Source organism: Pseudophryne corroboree, chromosome 4 (genome assembly GCF_028390025.1).
Source record: "Pseudophryne corroboree isolate aPseCor3 chromosome 4, aPseCor3.hap2, whole genome shotgun sequence".
NCBI classification, from domain to species: domain Eukaryota; kingdom Metazoa; phylum Chordata; class Amphibia; order Anura; family Myobatrachidae; genus Pseudophryne; species Pseudophryne corroboree.
This window is the reverse complement of record NC_086447.1, coordinates 473827229-473848184: the sequence shown is the minus strand read 5'-3', so window position 1 is coordinate 473848184 and position 20956 is coordinate 473827229. Positions and strand designations below refer to the sequence as shown.

At 40.2% G+C, this 20956-nt stretch overlaps 1 protein-coding gene and 1 pseudogene across 1 annotated transcript in view; one reads left to right on the top strand and one right to left on the bottom strand.

Annotated features, from left to right (window-relative positions):
- GRIK2 (glutamate ionotropic receptor kainate type subunit 2) overlaps positions 1–20956 on the bottom strand; it is an 839395-nt gene that overhangs the window by 434270 nt on the left and 384169 nt on the right. The window contains exons 5-6 of the mRNA XM_063917041.1: positions 19404–19585; positions 15884–15937 (exon numbers count right to left, since the gene is read on the bottom strand). Of these exons, the coding sequence (XP_063773111.1) occupies positions 15884–15937; positions 19404–19585 (236 nt within the window). The remainder of the gene's footprint in view (positions 1–15883; positions 15938–19403; positions 19586–20956) is intronic.
- LOC134912777 (5S ribosomal RNA) lies at positions 13350–13468 on the top strand (annotated as a pseudogene).

Sequence of the window (20956 nt, the reverse complement as noted above, 5' to 3'; positions counted from 1 at the left end):
CTGTTGCAAAGCAGATTACTGAGGCCATAACAACAATGTTGGTGTTAGACATGCCTCCGGTATCCGCCATTAGTGCAGTGGGATTTAGACAGTTCATGAACGTACTGTGTCCCCGGCACCAAATCCCATCTTGATTCCACTTCACTAGGCAAGCAATATCCAGACTGTACAGGGACATTAAGAAAAGTGTCCTCAGTGTTCTCAAAAATGCAGTTGTACGCACTGTCCACTTAGCCACGGACATGTGAACAAGTGGAGCAGGGCAAACTAAAAACTACATGACTGTGACAGCCCACTGGGTATGTATTGCCTTCCGTAGCAACAACAGCAGTGGTACCAGCAGCAGCATCTCACAAACACCAACTCGTTCTTAGGCAGGCTACTCTGTCTATTGCCGGTTTCTGTAAGAGGCACACTGCTGAAAACCTCTTTCAGAAACTGAGGGACATCATCGCACAATGGCTTACCCACTTAGACTCTCCTGGGGATTTGTGATATCTGACAACGACACCAATATTGTGCAAGCATTACATCTGGGTCAATTCCAGCACGTCCCATGTTTTGCTCACACAATTAATTGGTGGTGCAGAATTTTTTTTAAATGTCAGGGAGTGCAAGAGATGTTGTCGGTGGCCCAAAAAATTGCGGGCCACTTTCGACATTCAGTGACTGTGTGCTGAAGAGTGGAGCACCAGCAAACACTTTTGAACCAGCACTGCCATCACCTTAAGCAAGAGTTAGTAATGAGGTGGAATTCAATCCTCTATATGCTTCAGAGGATGAATGAGCAGGAAAAGGCCATTCAAGCCTATATATCCACCTATGACATAGGCAAAGGAGGGGGAATGCACCTGACTTAAGCACGGTGGAGAATGATTTCTGTGTTGTGCAAGGTTCTCCAACCCTTCGAACTTGCCACACGTGAAGTTAGTTCAGACTCTGCCAGCCTGAGTCAGGTTATTCCCCTCATCAGGCTTTTGCAGAAGCAGCTGGATAAATTGAAGGAGGAGCTAAGATGGAGCGATTCTGCCAAGTATGTGGGACTTGTGGATGGAGCCCTTCATTCGCTTTGCCAGGAATCAATGGTGGTCAATCTGTTGAAATTAGATCACTACATTTTGGCCACTGTGCTCGATCCTAGTTTTAAAGCCTTCGTTGTATCTTTCTTTCTGGCGGACGCAAGTCTGCAGAGGTGTAAAGACTTGCTGGTGAGAAAATTGTCAGCTCAAGCTGAAGGTGACACATCAACAGCTCCTCCTTCATTTTCTCCCACAACTGGTGCAGTGAGGAAAAGAATAAAATTTCCTAGCCAACCCACTGGTGGTGAGGCAGGGCAGTCAGGAGCAAGTTTTGACATCTGGTTTGGACTGAAGGAGCTGCCAACAATTAATGACACATCTACTGTCACTGCATATGATGCTGTCACCATTGAAAGAATAGTGGAGGATTATATGGGTGACAGTATCCAAGTAGGCATGTCAGACAGTCCGTATATGTATACTGGCAGGAAAAAGAGGCAATTTGGAGGCCCTTGCACAGACTGACTTTAGTTTATCTACCCCCCTCCTCTAGTGTGTACTCCGAAAGAGTGTTTAGTGCAGTCGGTAACCTTATCAGCGATTTGCATAGGAGGTTACTTCCACAAAATGTGGAGAAGATGATGTTCATCAAAATTAATTATAAATTCCTCCAGGAAGACCTTTACCAACAATTGCCTCCAGAAAGTATACAGGGACCTGTGATGGTGGATTCCAAATTGGGACGAATAAATACTTAGTGAGGATGATGATGTAAACACTGAAAGGGGTGAGGAATTGGAGTATGACGATATCTTACCTCTGTAGAGCCAGTTTGTGCAAGGAGAGATTGATTGCTTCTTTTTTGGTGGGGGCCCAAACAAACCAATCATTTCAGCCACAGTTGTGTGGCAGACCCTTTCACTGAAATGATTGGTTTGTTAAAGTGTGCATGTCCTGTTAATACAACATAAGGGTAAGTGGGAGGGCCCAAGGACAATTCCATCTTGCACTTCTTTTTTTTGCATTATGTGCTCTTTGGGGCCTAGTTTTGAAAACTGCCATCCTATCTGCCACTGCAGAGCCACTCCTAGATGGGCCATGTGTTTGTGCCACACACTTGTATCACTTAGCTTAGTCATCCAGCTACCTCTGTGCAACCTTTTGGCCTAAAAACAATATTGTGAGGTGTGAGGTGTTCAGAATATATTGGAAATGAGTGGAAATGAATGTGATTGAGGTTATTAATACTATAGGAACAAAGAAAAAAAAAGTCTGTGATTTTAGCTGTTCTTATGCTTTTTACAAAAAAAATCCATATCCAAAACCCAACCAAAACCCAAAAGGGTAGTTTTGGCACAACCAATCTGGATCCAAAACACGAACGGATATCCAGATCCAGAACCAAAACACAAAACCCAAAAAGTGTCCAGTGCACATTTCTAAAAAAAAATGCTTGATAAATAGGCCTCCAAGTCTGATCCATTTGTAAGTGAGTTTGGAAGCAGTGACATAAAAATAGGTATTTTGAAAATCAAAATATAATTTTTTTCTCCATTGAGGAAAAGCTGATTATATATATATTGATGTAGAAAAAGAATCTACGGATGCACACTTATTTTCTACGTTTTGTAAGTAGACAATTCAGAAAGATATGGATTAACAATTCTGTGCCCTGTACTAATCTTATCTTGGATTGAAAAATGAACTACTCCTTTTTCTTGATCACTATGGGTGTAATTGGCATTTTTGAGCATTCTACACTATGGGGCCTGATTCAGAGGAGGAAGCCAACTGAATGCAATGCCAATATTTGTGCAGTTGAGTGATTTATTTGCTACTGTGTATGCACAAATTATTATATAGACCCCTGCAGCACATGCATTACCCTGACTGTATGCACATACTGTAGTTGCTTTTGCATATTGAGGCACGGGCATCAGAGATGGTGAGGCAAAGCAATGGTGGACTGAAGAGAACCCAATAAAGGCCATCTCTAGAGTTTATACTGGGAGTGTTGCATGAGTATCAATGCAAGTGGCCTGCATTCACAGATGCAAGGTCACTTCCAGAGGTGTCATGTTCAGACAGAGACACTGCATCTGCCTATGGCAGGTATAAATATCAATGGTGGATGCAATGGTGCACCAATTGTGGACTGTGTGGAATCACCAATGGTGCTACTGCACATAGGGGAGTCGAAAGTGGGAGTCTCAGGGCCTTCCCATTCCAGTGCAAATATCTGATCATAGGGAAGTCTGAATTTAAAATTTGCATATTATCACTGGCACAACTCCACAGACAAAAGCAAATGTGGACATAGAAGTATCCACCTATGAATCAGACCCAATACTTTTTTCCCATCCATATTCTATTGCCTTTTCCAAGCTGGACTGCATATCTTAAAGAAGAATCATTGAAGATACTTATTTTATATTCCTATTAGAAAACAATGGACATTTACACCATAAGTGAAATATATGGTATCCCAACCACATACTGTAGATCATGGCTGAGAAATTATGGTGAAAGTGGCAGCAAATTAATACCAGAAAACACATTCAAGGTTCCCTAGGACTGATTTATCAGGAAAATCAGAAGGACAAGTGTGGCCAATGGGCCATAAGGGAGGGGCCAATTGAAATATTGTGCTGCTACAAGATATATGCACTTATTTCAGAACTAGACAGAAGTACAAATTGATAATGGCACACACTTTATAGGACATCAGATCTGAGTGTGGGCTAAAGACAACCATGTGCACTGGGTGTATCACATTCGTCTCTATTTAAGAGCTTTTCCTGGGACCAGCAAACTATGGTCCCCAGTATCCTAAGCCTATTCATCAGATGATAGCAAGATGATGGGCTTCCTGATTTCTCACCGACACGATCTTACAACTGCAGCTAAGTAAAAATAAAATTACTTTGCTTAATTTGACCTGTCATTCTCATTATTGCATTACACATTACTATAATGAGAATGCAATACATGGTAGTTTCACCAGGAACTCAAAGTAGGGGGGTAAAATAGCTATGAAACATGATGTAACTCAGGTTTCTGAATACTTCTTTTATCTGCAACCCTAAGAGTCAGTAATGTCATTGTCAAGGTGCCTATTTATCAGACCAAAATCGAATTGCTGTTTCTGGATAATAAAGGCACTTTTTTTCTGAGCCAATTTCTACATGTATGCTGTATAACACCTGCATTTAACTAGGTGTTGCAGAATACTGTAGTTCCCATAATTTTCAATGGGGACTGGGGAGTGTACCAATTTACCAAGTTCTGAAAAGCATAACTACTGTATAGCTTTTTGGATCTACAACTTCCTCTAAAGCTGCCTGGACTGTGTGTATGCTTGCCACTTTTGCACAGTACATATATAGTACCTGTTTTGCCACTGCAATTTGAAAGTAGTAAGGGAACTGTTCATTTGACTAGATCATATCTGGGGAAGCCCCCTTTTGGCTGCACAACTCTGCATGAATGTAATGGTAAATTGTCTGGTTAAGACATCCAAATTGTGGCTAGCATAGATGTTAATTACTAGGGCTAAAGTAGGCCTATAAACAGTAAGAAAACAGTACATCCCTAAGAGAGATGATTACCAATAAGAAACAGGGGAGAGGTAACAAACTTTCTCAAGAAGACAAGCAGATAAGTTGACCATAACAACCAATGAGATTCTAGCTAATATTTAACTGCTTGCTTTTCATGAGCAATTTCTCCACCTGTCCTAATTAGAAGGTATCATCCAGATTCCTTATTGCACAACAATGGAACCCTGAAACAGATTTTAGGGGGTAAAGTTACTAAAGGGCGGGTTTTCAAATGTGGGGATGTTGCCCACTACAACCAATGGCACTGACCCCTGTGTGTCTATATGATGACTCTAACGTGTGTGTGTGTGTGTGTGTGTGTGTGTGTGTGTGTGTGTGTGTGTAGGCTGGCACTGGCCTCTGTGTGTGTAGGCTGGCACAGTCCTGTATGTATGTGTATTGGCTGACAGTGACACCTATGCATGTAGGCTGGCACTGTCGTGTGTGTGTGTGTGTGTGTGTGTGTGTGTGCGTGTGTGTGTGTGTGTGTGGTCTCACACTGACCCCTTTCTGTGTGTGTAGGCTGACACTGTTCAGTGTGTGTGTGTGTGTGTAGGCTTCACTGACCCCTGTCTGTGTATATGGTCTGGTACTAACTTGTGTGTGCGTAGTCTGGCACTGACCCCTGTGTAGGTGTAGGATGGCATTGATCCCTGTGTATAAGTATGTATGTATGTACAGATGTAGCCATGCTCATCTTTTCTGCAGTGCAGAATGCTAAAAATTGCTTTCTGCATGGCGCAGAAGACTGTGACTATTTTAAAGGAGCTAATGGAGTGATTGCCGGCTGCCAATATTCAAAGCCCGGGGCACTATGCAGAAAGCAGCTTTGCAGCATGCTGTATCACTGCAAAGATGAGCATGGCTACATCTGTATGTGTGTGTAGGCTGGCACTGACCCCTGTGTGTGTGTGTGTGTGTGTGTAGAGTTGCACTGACTCCTGTGTGCATAAACAGTGGAGGTTCTAAAAATACTTTGTCAGAGGACTCATATTCACTGAGTCAAACAGTGTCAATGGTCACGTAAATTAGCAATATTGTACATCTGCACATGCCACCTACAGACACTTCCCCTTTGGCAGCATACTGTATTTGGTTCTTTAGGGGCCTATTTATCAACAAGTTTTAGTGATTTAAAACTTGTGCAAATGATAAGTGGGATTCCAGCCAACCAGCTCCCAACTGTCATGTTTGAAAAATGACAGACAGGAGGTGATTGACTGGAGTACCCTTTGATCATACACAACAAGTTTTTTTAATATCTAAAACTCATTGATAAATAGGCCCCTTAGTTTCCACCTGAACACTGCAGGACACCCCCTTGAGTGTCAATAAACATACCCGTAGTTGGAGCATGACATGCCACCTCTGTGATGCACCATGCAAACCTTCTAGAATCTCCCTGAAACTAGTTTCCTAAAGTAGGAAAGTATGATCCCAAGTAGTCTAGAATAATTGTTCTTATACCCTGACCTTCTGCAGCTGGCATCAGTCTAATTTTGCACAGCAATATTTAACCAGTGCCCAACTCTTCTGTAAACATGCATTTTTGTCCTGAAACAATACTGTAAGTAAACTACCTTTTAAGACCTAATGTTTTAAAATTGGTATGTAAGGAGGGCAGATTTGATTTATCATGCAGTAAAAAGAAGCATGTGTCAGTTATTAGCTACTTGTGAGAAGAGGGCAGCAACATAAAAAAGTTGATTGAAAAATATAATTACTTTCTTTTTGAGTCACCATATGTGTCTCAATTTATAGTAGGTATATTCTCAGTAACAATAGTGATAGCACCAACAAAAGAGTATATTTAAGGGAGGAAAGAGGGAAGCAGTGACCTCCATTTTCTTAAATGCTGCACTGTAAATTTGTTATAATAACCTCTAGACAGGGCCATCTCTACAGAAGTGTGGGGCCTCGGGCAAAGCAATGCAAAGGCTCATACAAGCAGTGATGATGGCAGTGATCACTGTGGGTGGGAATCGCTATCATCAGCAGTGGGGATGTTCGTGGAGCTGCAATCGGCAACAGTGTCTGGAGGTAGGTGCTGTTGGCGGCGGTGATGATCGTGGCAAGGTGCTATTGGCGGTGATGTCCAGGGTGGTGGTGTGTGCTATCAGTGGCAGTGGTGTTGGGGGGATGCTGTTGGCGATGGTGGTTATGTCTGGGGGGGAGGTGTATGTGCTATTAGCGGCAGTGGAGTTCAGGGAAGGGAGAGGTGTAATGGTGGCAGGTTGTTAATGGTGGCTGGGGTGGGTTTTTGTCATGGTGCGCCACTACAATGTTCATCAAGCCCAACGCAGGAGACGGCTCAATGAACAGGACAATGTTTGGAGATCTAGGACTACAATTATACAAATGGTTGTTCATATAATAAGAAGAGCTACAGTACATTTTAGTTTCTTCCTGGCTGAAATGCACTGCAAAAAACACTTGATTTTGTTATTCGGTCTAATTTCACACAATACAAACGCTCTTCATACATTATTATACTGTCTTGCCACCTGGATGTGCACAGTTTCAAATCATAACTTTAATGAATTCATGAACATGTTTTCAATCAAATGCCATTTCAAATACATCATTCATAAGTTTATCACATAGGTTGCTACTAGCTGTTTTGATTAATATTTCAACATGGATTTATTTTATCAACAGGGTAAAGTGGTCAGGTATAATTCATATATTTCACTGGACTTCATTCAATACCTTTACATAACAATCATTTTAATTCTTTCTTTGGTTTACTTTACACAAAATTAAGTTGCTGAACAAGAAATATGCAAAGAAAAGTAAAACTAAAAGTACCAGAGGAGAGAGGTTGGTTTGTAAGGTGAAGATGTATCAAGACTAATTTCATGAAAATATTGTAAAAAATGGCACTTTGCGCAAGATTTTCATGACAATTTATTGTTACTATATGCATTATATGTTTATGTTATAATTATTCCCAAGGAAAATTTTCAAACATAAAAATATTAGCATACATCACAGTTATTAAAAGGTGAAATCTTTTAGAATTTATACATAGTAACACAGTAACTAAGGTTGAAAAAAGACAACTATCCATCGAGTTCAACCTATTTGTGGTCACCTATGCAGTCTTATTGTAGGACTAGTTATTTTTATGTTAGGACTAGTTATATTAACTATAATGCGTGCCTACGCACCATAACCCTTAATATCTTTATCCAATAGGAATTTATCTAAACCATTCTTAAAGGTGTTAACTGAGTCCGCCATTACTACTCTCCCAGGCAGGGAATTCCAAACACGTATTGTCCTTACTGTGAAAAAAAACTTTTCACCTCAATGTGCGGAAACTATCAAGCACAGAAAATAGTCATTCAAATATAGTTGATTTAATTTTTGCCTTTTTATAGCAAGTTTATGTAGGATTTCATGAAAATGCAAGGGGGAGATGCATGCCTCCTAACTGTCCCAAATTTTTCGGCACAGTCACGTTTTTTGGACTGTCTCACAGTGTCCTACAGTGGAGGCATTTGTGAGGGCCCTGTCACTTTCTGCTTTAAGAACAGCAGTGAATAGCAGTGTCTATTAATGGGAGACAGAGGGATTTGGGGCATTCCAGCAGCTTACAGAGCGATGGCCATGCCCCCACAGTGACGAAAAAGGAAGCCATGGCTTGCAATTGCAGCATTCCCGCAAAGTCATGCCCCCTTTTGTAAAAGTAAACCTCCTTTTTGGTGGACATAGTTTCACCTTGAGAAGAAGTACAGATTCCATGATCTTTAATGTTGGGGGGTATGGAAATGTATCTTTTTTTTATCCCTCCCTGATTATTAGGGACTAGATGGGTCAAGTGGTTCTTATCTGCTGTCAAATTCTCTGTTTCTTTTTTTGTTTTTGTTTTTGAGAAAAAGTTTTATTGAGTTTTATATTTTTAACAAGATATTCGTAAAGTATGTATTACAGGTATCACACATTGGCACATAACGCAGTTAGTAGTTAAATAACAGTAACAGAATAGCTACCTAGGTACGACAGCGGGTGTGCGGAAGGTCAAACAAATATGTATGCCTATGTATGGAGAACCATCAATAGATGGTGTTGCGCATCAGGTATGTACCGTAGCTAAGGGTGGAAGAATATCTCTTAGTGAAACAATACAGCTTATAAAAGGGGAGCAAGAAGTAAACATAACGACAGAATAGAAAGCGAGGAAAAAGAGAAAAGAAAAGAAGGGGGGGAGAGAAGTGGGTAGGGAGGGGGGGGGATGGTCGGCCGGTCCCAGCCGCCTGGGCAGTGCGTCAGGTTATTCTTAGTTGGATAGAGTATCATGAAGACTCACATTGTCTCATATGGTAGCTAACGGAGGTTCAGCACCGAAGTGCGTCGTCCAGGGTGACCACGTGGTGGTAAAGTTGTCTGGAGTGTCCTGGAGAACCGCAGTTATACGTTCTAGTCTATAAGTTTGCCAAATAGCATTTGTGGTAGCAGGGATTGTGGGGGGTGACAGGGATTTCCAGTTAGCCGCAATTTGGCATTTGGCCGTATTTAGAATATGCTTAGTTAGCTTCTGTTGGTGGCGAGGGGTGTGAGGTATTGGGCGAGAGAGCAGGGAGTAGAGAGGTGACATCGGGACCGTCAGTCCAAGGATGTTAAAAATAAGTCTGTGGACCCTAGTCCAATATCTCTTAATCTGTGGGCAGTTCCACCAAATGTGCAGCAGGGTTCCGCGTTGGCCACATTGACGCCAACATCTATCCGAGCAGGAAGGGTAGATTGAATGGAGACGCGATGGCACCAGGTACCAACGATAATATAATTTGTAGGCATTTTCTTTAATTCGGACCGAAATGGAGCTCGAGGAGATTTCCTGCCTAATCTCAGACCAATCATCTGGTGTCAGGGTTTCACCCACCTCCCGTTCCCACGCCACTTCGTGGGGCTCTTTCAGGGGCGAATTGTGTGCCAACAGGATTTGGTATATAGTTGAAAGCAAGCCTTTAGTTGGTCGGCAAGTGCAGCACAAGAATTCAAAGCTTGATTTACCGCCCATGGGTGATGATCTAGGGGTAGAGGTAAAAAAGTGGCGTATTTGTAAGAATTGATAAAAGGTTGAACGTGGGAGGGAGAAACGGGATTGCAAGTCGGCATATGTGGGGAACGTGTGTAGTGGAGCAATGTCTAGAAGGAAGAGTGTGTTATGGTTGGTCCATGAGTCAAAAGCCAGATGGTCCTCCCCTGGCGGGAAAGCAGGGTTGTTCCACAGCGGGGTGAGTAGAGGATGGAAGGAACGTAGCCGGTAAAGTCGTGAACAAAGATCCCAGATGGAAAGGGTAAATCTCACTGTGGGCAACAGCGAGGAAGCGGGGGGACGACTATTCGGTCGACACCAGAGCAGGCTATAGGGGGAATATCTGTGGAGTGTGGAAGCCTCCAAATGTGTCCAGATTCTGTGTCCAGGTTTATCGTGCCAAAGGACACACGTGGTTAGGTGAGCGGCTCTGTAGTATTTAAGGAGGTCAGGAACTCCAAGGCCCCCCTCTAGGCGGTGTTTTTGGAGGATTCTCATCTTTACTCTGGGCTTTCGCCCTGCCCAGATAAATCTGGTAAGGTCTGCTTGGAGATTTTTGAGGATTGAGGTGGGAACGTGAATGGGAAGAGTTTGCCACAGATATAACAGGCGGGGCAGTAAAGTCATCTTAACGGCTGTCATTCGTCCAAACCAGGACAGGATATATTTATTCCACTTGGTCATATCTTGTTTAATAGAGGTTAATAATCTGGGAAAATTAGCAGCATAAAGACCAGAGTAGGATTTAGTTAAATAGATGCACAGGTATTTAAGTTTATCAGCTCGCCAAGTACATGGGAAGGAGGCTTGTAGGAGCCGAAGATCTGGATCCGCGACATGCAAGGCTAGGATTTCGGTTTTGTCTGAGTTAATGTTGTAATTTGAAAACCGGCTGTACGTAGCTATCTCCTCCATCAAATGTGGGAGGGAGGTGGACGGGTCGGTCAGGGTGAGAATGACGTCATCGGCATATAGTGCAATTTTGTGATTTTGGGTTCCCGACAGGATACCTGATATGTTACGGTTCAGCCTAATTCTAGCTGCCAATGGTTCCATAATGAGGGCGAAGAGCAGGGGGGAAAGGGGACAGCCCTGTCGGGTGCCGTTGCGTATGGGTAGAGGGTCGGAGGAAAGGCCATTAATTAAGATGGAGGCTGATGGGTTCTGATAGAGCGATGTAACGCCTTTATAAAAGGCGCCATGTAAGCCCATATTTAGAAGTGTCTGTTGTAAGAATGGCCAGGCCACCCTGTCGAAGGCCTTTTCTGCGTCGAGGGCCACGACTAGCGTCGAAAGAGACTTGTCTTGTGCCAGCTGGATGAGGTCGATGAGACGCCTAGTATTATCTGCGGCCTGTCTAGAGGGAATAAAGCCGACTTGGTCGGGGTGGATGAGGGAGAGCAAAAGTGGAGCTAGTCTGTTTGCCAGGATTTTGGCAAAAAGCTTTAGGTCGACATTTAGGAGCGAGATGGGTCGATAGTTCTTCATCTCCAGCGGGTCCCTATTGGGCTTTGGAATGAGGATAAGATTGGCCCTAGTGGTGGCTGCATCGAATGAGCCCCCGTCCAGGACTGCGTTAAACAGAGATTGAAGCATGGGAAGTAAAGGGGTTGTAAATTTTTTGTAGTACAAAGCGGTAAAGCCATCAGGGCCAGGGGCTGCGTTACGGCGTAGTTGCTGTATGGCCACTGAGATTTCCTCTGTGGAGATGGGGGCATTAAGCGTCGATATGTCCGAATTGGAAAGTTTAGGGAGTTTGCAAGCGGATAGATAGTCTCGAAGTTTAGAGGTGTGATAAGGATCAGTGTCTAGAGTGGAGGGGAGGTTATACAGCGATGAATAATAATCCCGAAATTGGGAAGCCATTCGTGTCGGGTCAAATGTGGTGGACCCGTCAGCACAGCGTAGAGATACAATGCGATTTTGAGTACGTTTCGCTCTGAGTTTCTGGGCTAGTAAAGTGTCAGCCTTATCTGACTTCTCGTAGAACCTCTGGCGTGCCCATAAGAGTGCCTTGACTGCCTTTTTGGTGAGAATCTGGGATAGTTGACCCTTAACTGCTAGGAGTTTGGAGTACGTTTTCTTTCTGGGACGGCATTGATGCAGAAGGGTCAGGGCGGCAAGTTCTGATTCTAAGACTCGGATCCGTTGTGCTTCAGTTTTCTTTTGGGCAGCCGAGAGGCTTATAAGGTAGCCTCGGATGGTGGCCTTATGTGCCTCCCATATCAGGGAGGGAGGAATGTTTGGGGTCGCGTTGTCTGCATAATAATTAGCTAGGGCGGTGGTAATATCAGCTACGGTGCATTTCTTAAGCAGGAGAGATTCATTTAGGCGCCAGAATCGGGTGGGGGGGGTGAGGAGGATGAAATCTCAAGCAGAACAGCAGAGTGATCCGACCAGGAGATAGGGAGCGTCTGGGCGCTGAGAAGTTTACGGGAAGTGTCCCGATCGATGAACACATAGTCTATACGGGTATAGAGGTCGTGGGGTGGGGAGAAATTCTCTGTTTCTATTAATCTCTGTGTTTCTCCTCCACTAACAGCATGGGGAGCATATATCAGTGGCACCAGAAGATTGAATTGCTGCCCATTTTAACATGATCCTTTGATATGTTTCATTTATTATTTGCCATATTTAGGTCTGCAAAGAATTTCAAAATAATAATTTATTCTAATACTAGCTGTTCTACATTCTTCACAGGGGTTTCTGATTTTCACAGTTGTAAATATAAATGAGTGTTCAAAATTTGGAAAATCTATGGGGATGTAAATTTGAGATGCCTTAATGTAAGCAAATATTAATCCATGATTCTTGGTTTTACCCAAGGAGCACCCATAGAAGATACGGTAAAAAGTGACAGGAACATTTTTGTAGTTTATTAAATTCTACACACTGGAGGTGCAATCCAAATTTTGATCCGATTGACTGTGTAGGTGTTATCATTCATGCAGTGCAACCCACGCATCGGAAATTACATAATTCTGTCAACCCCCTTTTCATCCACTTAGAGGAGGTTTATTAACACTCTAATTACGTAGTTTTCCTATATCCGACCAGAAGAATACCTATGTTAAGTTTCAGCTTCCTAACATATCGGGAAGTAAGAGGATTGATGATGAAGGCTTTCACATTTATATATGTACTGTATATATATACATATATATATATTTATATACAGTATATATATATATATATATATATATATATACACACATACTACCATTCAAAAGTTTGGGGTCACTTAGAAATGTTCTTTTTAAAAAAAAAAGATAACATTAAATTAATCAGAAATACACTCTATACATTGTTAATGTGGTAAATAACTATACTAGCTGCAAATGTCTGTTTTTTAATGGAATATCTACATTGGTGTATAGATACCCATTTTCAGCAACCATCACTCCAGTAAAATACTCAGCCTTAATTGAAAATAATAAGCATAAATTAATTATTGTGGATGTCTCTCCTTTTTACCTATATTCTCAAAATGATGACAAACTCCCATCTCTGATTCAGGGGCATATTATGCAGTGTGGGACCTCGTGTCTAACAGAGACAGCAGATCCACTTTAATACCTTTTTCCAGCTATTCTCTGCCTATAGTATATTGGCTGACATCACTCCTATTTCAGAACTTCCTTTGTGCAAGGAGGACTCTCATCAGTGATCCCTGAGCTAGATTCTGTTCATTACTTCTATCATACCACCCTGCCAATGCCCAATACCATCTGATCTTGGAAGCTAAACAGTGTAGGACTTGGTTAGTACCTGAATTGGAGACCTCCAGGGAATACCAAGTATTGTAGAATTGATAGTCATCTGACTCTGCGCCTAACACTAACAGCAGATCCTCCCTCTACAACTTTCTTCAAACTTTGGCTTCTATTTATTGTCCTAATCTATGAATATATATATTGCACTTCAAAATATTCTTTACCATTGGCACATGATTTAAGCTAATTCCAGGAGTTTCCTAGTAGGACTAAACAGGAGACGGACATGGCCTGGGGTCCCATGTGACCGTCAAATTTGGTTGACTCTATACATTGGTCTATGCAATTTTGCCACTTTGAGTACTAACCTTAGCATAATTGTATGGTCACAGGGACCATCTGTCTGATTCATTAAGTGTTTTTGTACACTATCATTTAAAATTTTAACCATAGGATATATCCATGTAAAAAAAAAAAAAAAAAGTTATATTTTAATAAATATTTTTTTAATTTATACTCTAAAGGGTACGCCCAAAAAAAGAGTCTTCTTTTTTTCCCTTTGACAACTATCTTGCAAAGGATATCTGATCTAGCTATTACATAAATATGCAGTTTGCATTAGTAATTAAAATACATGGACTTGTCTGAACCTCTTTTTTATAGGAAAATAATAGATAATAGTTAACAAAGTATGCCCTTTTTACTTACTAAAATTGTAATAAAAGCATGACCAGCACTTGGAAAGTGCCGGTAGGACTATTGTTGGAAACCCCAACCATCTAGGGGTCATCAATCTCTGTCCTCCCTCTCTTTGTTTTTTTGTAGAGCTGTACAGACTAATGACAGGTCCCATTGCCTTCTAATTTCATTAAATATATGGCAATTTGGACCTTTGTGAAAGCATGGGGTGCTGTGAGTTGTTATTAGCAACATGCAGTTCTTGATGCTTAATAGCCACAGTGGCAACCTTGCCTTTATTTTGACACAACTCTTGGTGCTAGAATAGAATTCATTCAATATAAGGATATTGGATTTTAATAGGTATCCACTGGGCACCAGTGTAGAAGGAAATGGGGCTGTAGGTGGTGATCACAAGATACTGTATGTTACACAGATAACTATTTGTAATGGGTTTAGAACTGTGGGAGTCATGATGCTAGTAGGATAAGCATACATGTGAAACTCAGAAAATTAGAATATCATGCAAAAGTTCATTTATTTCAGTAATTCAACTTAAAAGGGGAAACTAATATATTATATAGACTCATTACATGCAAAGTGAGATATTTCAAATCTTTTTTTGTTATAATTTTGATGATTGGGGCTTACAGTTTAAGAAAACCCCAAATCCAAAATCTCATAAAATTAGAATATTACATAAAATCATTAAAAAAAGGTTTTTAAATACAGAAATGTCATCCCTCTGAAAAGTATAATCATGCATATGTACTCAGAGTACATATTGCCAAGTGTATTGCCAAGAGAATGATGAGAGACATGAGACCGAACAATGCAGAAGAGCTGAAGGCTGCTATTGAAGCATCCTGAGGGTAAATTTACTAAGATGGGAGTTCTATTTAAGATGGGATGTTGCCAATAGCAACCAATCAGGTTCCAGGTATTATCTTCTAGAATGTGCTAGATAAATGAGAAGTAGAATCTGATTGGTTGCTATGGGCAACATCCCATCTTAAATAGAACTCCCATCTTAGTAAATTTACCCCCTAGTCTTCCATAACACATCAGCAGTGCCACAGGCTGATAGAATCCATGCCACACCCCATTGAGGCAGAAATTCATGCAAATGGAGCCCAAACCAAGTACTAAGTACATATGCATGTTTAGATTTTTCAGAGGGCCGACATTTCTGTATTTAAAATCCTTTTTTTATTGATTTTATGTAATAGTCTAATTTTCTGAGATTTTGGATTTGGGGATCTCTTAAGATGTAAGCCACAATCATCAAAATTATAACAAATAAAGGCTTGAAATAGCTCACTTTGCATGTACTGAGTCTATAATATATTAGTTTCCCATTTTAAGTTGAATTACTGAAATAAATGAACTTTTGCCCGATATTCCAATTTTCAGAGTTTCACCTGTAAAACTCTGCTGCATATGTTTTTAAAGCACTTTGTGGTACCTTGTAAACAAATAATAATAATAATAATAATAATAATAATAATAAATAGTAAATGATAATACATTTTGTCCTATAATTATAATACATATGCAGTCTTAAAGCAGTAAGTCAAGGTAGGTCATTCCAGAGCATAGATGCTACCATGAAGTCATGGAGCCTAGTATTGCTAATAAGGAGTGGAGGTTGGAACATAACTTATACAGTACAGCTAGTAAAGAAGATAACAATTGTTATTGTACATATTTGTAGCCTCTTTATATCCAGTGCTCACATATGTTTTTAAAAAAGGTTCCATTTGACAGTGTCCAATTAAAAAAAATTTTATATATATATATATATATATATATATATATATATATAGTACTTACCAGAGTAGTAAAAATATAGTGGTAATATTCTGTCATCATCCCCATTGCCAATGCCTGGAAAACAAATAATAAAACATGCTTTCAAAGTGAAATTAATTGATTTATTCTCTATGCAATTTACATTAGATCATCATTTACATTAGTCATCTAGTCAACAACAACAACAACAACAACAACAGTTTTTGTGTGTGTGTTTGTGAATGACATCAGATGAACACATTAAGTCAACAGAGCCTGTCTTATGAAGGAAAATGCTGTTGCAATGACCTGACATAGTAACACATGAGTGCTTTTGCCTCCAGGTTGTACATTTAACCAACCCCACTGCCATATACTAGTAAGAGATATGTGATTAGCAATTCCTTGTACTGATGGGAGATGCCCTTAGATAAAGTCTATTATTAAAAAGGTCTAGGAATTTACCACTAGAGATACTTAATATCAAAGACACCAGTCGAAGGCTATAACTAGAAATTAATTTTATAGTAAAATTGTAAAGGTGACCCCTAAGTCACTCTGTACTCCTACTAAACAGCTATGCTTATGTATTAAAAAAAGAGATTAAGAAACAATATTGCTTTAAGTCAGAATCTGTATAGCAAAAGAAAATGTTAGCAAACAATTTAACAATTTCAAATAAAAATAGTTTTGCCACTGACAACTTATTTTAGCTGACAATAAAATTAAATGAAAGGTTGCTCACTGCTAGACTCCTGAAATATTAATATCTTTATAAATAATGCATACTAGATGGCTTTAAGCAATACATTTTCACAATAGCTTGAGTATTTTTTGTAGGTAAATAGTTTTAGATATTTACAACATTCCTGGGGATTTTAAGTACTGCAATAGTGTAAATATGATTTTAAAGTGTATGGCATTTAAAGACTTACATTAATTTCACAACATCTTTGAAGTGCTACAAATCAATATGTAAACATAAACTATTTTTACAAGCAATTAAAAATTTTTCATGAACTATCAGTCCATGGTGCACATTTATTATCAATTTAAAGATAACATATTTTAGCATCTTAGCTCTTAAATGTGTTTTTCTATTGACAGCCAACCTCTCCTGAATTGCCGTAGGTTTTGGACTTATTTGCCATTAGCAATTGAAATTTGCAATAGTGTATTTTTTTGATAACACATAGGGAGGAAATTAACTAAATTTCACAGCAAATAAAATGTGCTTTTTCATGATCTTTTTGCCCAATAAAACCTTGACTGATAATACTCTACCATGCAATTTGTCAGAAATTGTGACAAATGAATTCATACATATATACAGAACATACAGATATGTCCTATTATTTTGTGACTGCGATATGTATGTATCACAGCACACAATTTGCTGCATAGCGAGGCTTAAGCTCCCGATATGCATTCACTTCAATGGGAGCCGGTGGGCAAATGCACCCGCCACTCATTGAAGTCTATGGGAGCCAGCTAGTGAAGCATACAGGGCAGCATGCAATGAAGCATACCCATCACGGTCCTGGTACAGTGTTGCTGAGCACATCTGTACATAAATGTATTGCTATATCTAGATATAAAATAGGGCTGGCTATTACTTTTGGGCAGCTGTCTACAGAAGCTTGCGTATGCTGTTGATTCTGTGTTCTTTAGACACCAAAATTTAAAACAGCAATACTATTATTTGAAGAAGTGTGTGCATTTAATATAATTGATATTTTAAATGTCATGCTCAAAAATGTCGAGAATCAGAGACTTGCAAAAGCTGCAGCATAGTAAGTCTACTGTGAAATGTCAACATTGACATAATCTCAACATTAGGATTAGGTCCTAAAGCAGGCCTGCCCAACCTGTGGCACTCCAGCTGTAAAAATACACATCCCACCATGCTCTGCCACAGTTTTAGCATTTACTAATAGCAAAAGTGAAGAAGGGCTTGCTGGAACTTGTAGTTTCACAACAGCTGGAGAGCCACAGGTTGTCCAGGCTTGCCCTAGAGGGAGGAATAGGATTAGGGGTTGGGAATAACTAGGAATATTCTTCATACAGAGTGGTAAATAATGGTCTAGGGCTACACACTGCATCTCTATGTCCACTGCGCAAGGGTTTTGTAGGTGGAATAAGGGATGTTTAATTTGTATAGGGCCCCACATTCACTAATTGCAACTCTGCTTATAAAATAGGCAGTACTGCCTAACATACAGTACATGTAAGTTATCATTAGTTTAGTTACATAATGGGAGTGATCTGTCACCCTAGAACACTTGTACTCTGTTATATTAGAATACAGTTCAATAGGACCACCACAGTCCATTCACAATATGTATTCATGTACACAATTTATGCTTCATACAGTAGGGTCAATAAAAGGAATTTTGTAGGAAGTTCACTATTATCAACAACATATCAAATATCCCTAACTGTTAGGATCTCCTGCTCTGTGCTGCCACGTCGCCATGGCAACCGGGAGGCAAGTGTTAGCGAAGTAACCTGAGCGCAGCTGATACTCCGGTCTGGGTTTTTACTGTGTAGTGGTTACAGGCTCTGTGCACGGCAGGGAATCCGGCGCTGGTTTTGTGCTCACAGTCTGTGAGGTCTGAGTGGGGCGTGGACAGCACCTGCTATATAAACCATCCTCTCAGGCTAGGCAAATGCTGCTGAATCTTTGTTTGTTAGTCAGTTCCAGAGAGTTAGCTAGTACTGTGTGACTTTGTATTTACTTGTTGCTTACTGCGAATAGGCCTTGGGATTCGGTACTTCATTCTGCCAATCTGGACCTAGCAGTAAGACTGGAGTCAGTTGTTTGACCTGCTGGGGTTCATTTGCTATTCTGTGAACCCAGCAGGTTTGCGGCTGTACTCTCAGACCTGCTTGCTTAATCCTCCCTCACTGTGCAGGGCGTCCAGGTGTCAGTTTAGTGGCAGTAAGCTGAACCTGTGCCCTGCAAGTGGGGGTTAGGATTGTGGATACTCTCCTTGTGTCTATATTTCTATCTCTGACCAAGGAGTTTATTCCCACACCCGTTGGTAACCCTTTGGGGTTTTTTCTGTTGCTCTTAGCAACATCATTTCAGGTGCTCCACATGTTAAATCACTACACATCACTTCATTGTCCGCTCTATTCCATCTGAGCATTCCTGACACTAGGGAGACACCCAATTCCTGAGCCTTTGGGCTTCTCCGTTCACTTTGTGTTTATTAGTTATTCCATCACCTCCTGTGTATGTTATGTTATACTGTCTGTGAGTTTGTTTGCTTCGCTTCCGTCTCTGTTCATACACCGGTATACTCCTGTTAGCACTGGTGTGCGTAACACTAACACTGAGATTCATTTCCAATCCTGATTGCCTTTGGGTCTTTAATAACCTCCTGTTTAGTCTAATAAGATAAATATAAACTTAAACTTCATCTTCTGTTTATAAATACTAATTTTGTAGTAATGTTACTGACATTCCAGCAAGTAATAGGCCACAATGGTAAAAGTATAAAATTATTCTCTAATAATTGTGTAATGTAACAGTAATCTACAAAATAATCATGGTTACCTGTTTGAGTATGCCTGCTGCCATGTCATGGCTACAGTCAAAGATGACATGGAACTCCTTGCCTCTCTTCATCTCTTTTAGCAGTGGTTTGGCATCCTTTGTGTCAATGGGTAACTGGCGGATTTTGAGTCTTAAGTTGTAGCGAGATGGAGCTTTAATTAGTTCTTGCAATCGGATAAGACCTAGTAAAAGAAGTATAAATAACAGCTTATGTCAATGATGTATATAGAATTATATGGTGTGCAACACTTATTGTACAATTGAGTTTAAATTTGCATACATCTTTAATATTAAATATGCTTTCTGTTTAATTCTTGACTATTCACACTGCAAATACTTTTGACTTATTAATATTTGTTTTTAGTTTATTTTAATTGTGCCTAACTTGCTTAGGGATTTATCAAAAATAACCACTTTCTTTATTAACATAGCTAACAGTTAATTGTCTCCTCTATTATGGGCATAATAAGACATGCATGATGCAAAACCAAATATGTAACACAAGAATAGAAGGTAAAATGCATAGATTAGTACATGCAAAATATGTGTTGATTATTAGGTACAGTAACAGGGCCACAAAAAATACACACACAGGTTCCTAGGCTGAAAGTACATTCACATAATAGCAGCATCCAATGAAAACATAATGGTAGGTGGGAAAAAGACATGGCTGTATGTATGTCTCGCCACTGACAACTTTGCCATTTAGCCCAGTGAAAGGAAGTATAGTACCAATGTGATTTATTTAATTTCTCTAGATTACAGTTATTATTATTATTATTTACTGCATTATTTTGCATTCAGTATTGCAAGTACTCTATAAAGCCTTTTTAACAGTTTGATTTAGTTTGTAATTGTGTCTTACAGTAATACCGCTTTTTTACACTGAGCTTTTGACCTGGGTTATTGCCAAGTTAACCCAGGTTATGGCTTGGTGTAAAAAGGGTTACCTTGGGTCCATTTAAGCAGGAATCCAACCAGGTAGCTTGTAAGGTTGGTCTCAGGAAGGACCCGGGTTAGGTGGCAGTGTGAATGGGTTATCCGGGTCATCTGATCGGGGTCTCGTTCACAGCATCAAGAGATCTGCATTCTGGCACAAGGAGATGATATCATCTCCAATCACTGGCATTGTGTCCATGTGAAGTATGAACAGTGCTGACCCAGGAAAAACTTGGGTCAGAGTTGTGATGTGAATGGGGTCTATCCCGGGTTTTGCCCAGTTTGAAACTGTGTTCAAAATCCCATGCAAGACCTGGGACTTTGGTGTATAAAGGGTAGTAGTGTTCTCAGCACTGATAAAGCATGACAAAAGAATTGAGAAAATCAAAAGAAATCACCAACAACTGACAGCTGAGAGTTAAGGCTGCATACACATTTTTACATATTCCACAGTCAAGTTTATTCAGATCACTCAGTCACTGACAAACAAGGAAATTATTGTCACAGATGTTTATTGAAAATTCTTATTAAAATGGTTGTACAGTTAAGTCCTTTAGTGCATAAACATATTAGTGTAAAACAGTTCTATCCAGATATAAAGCATGTTTTATTAT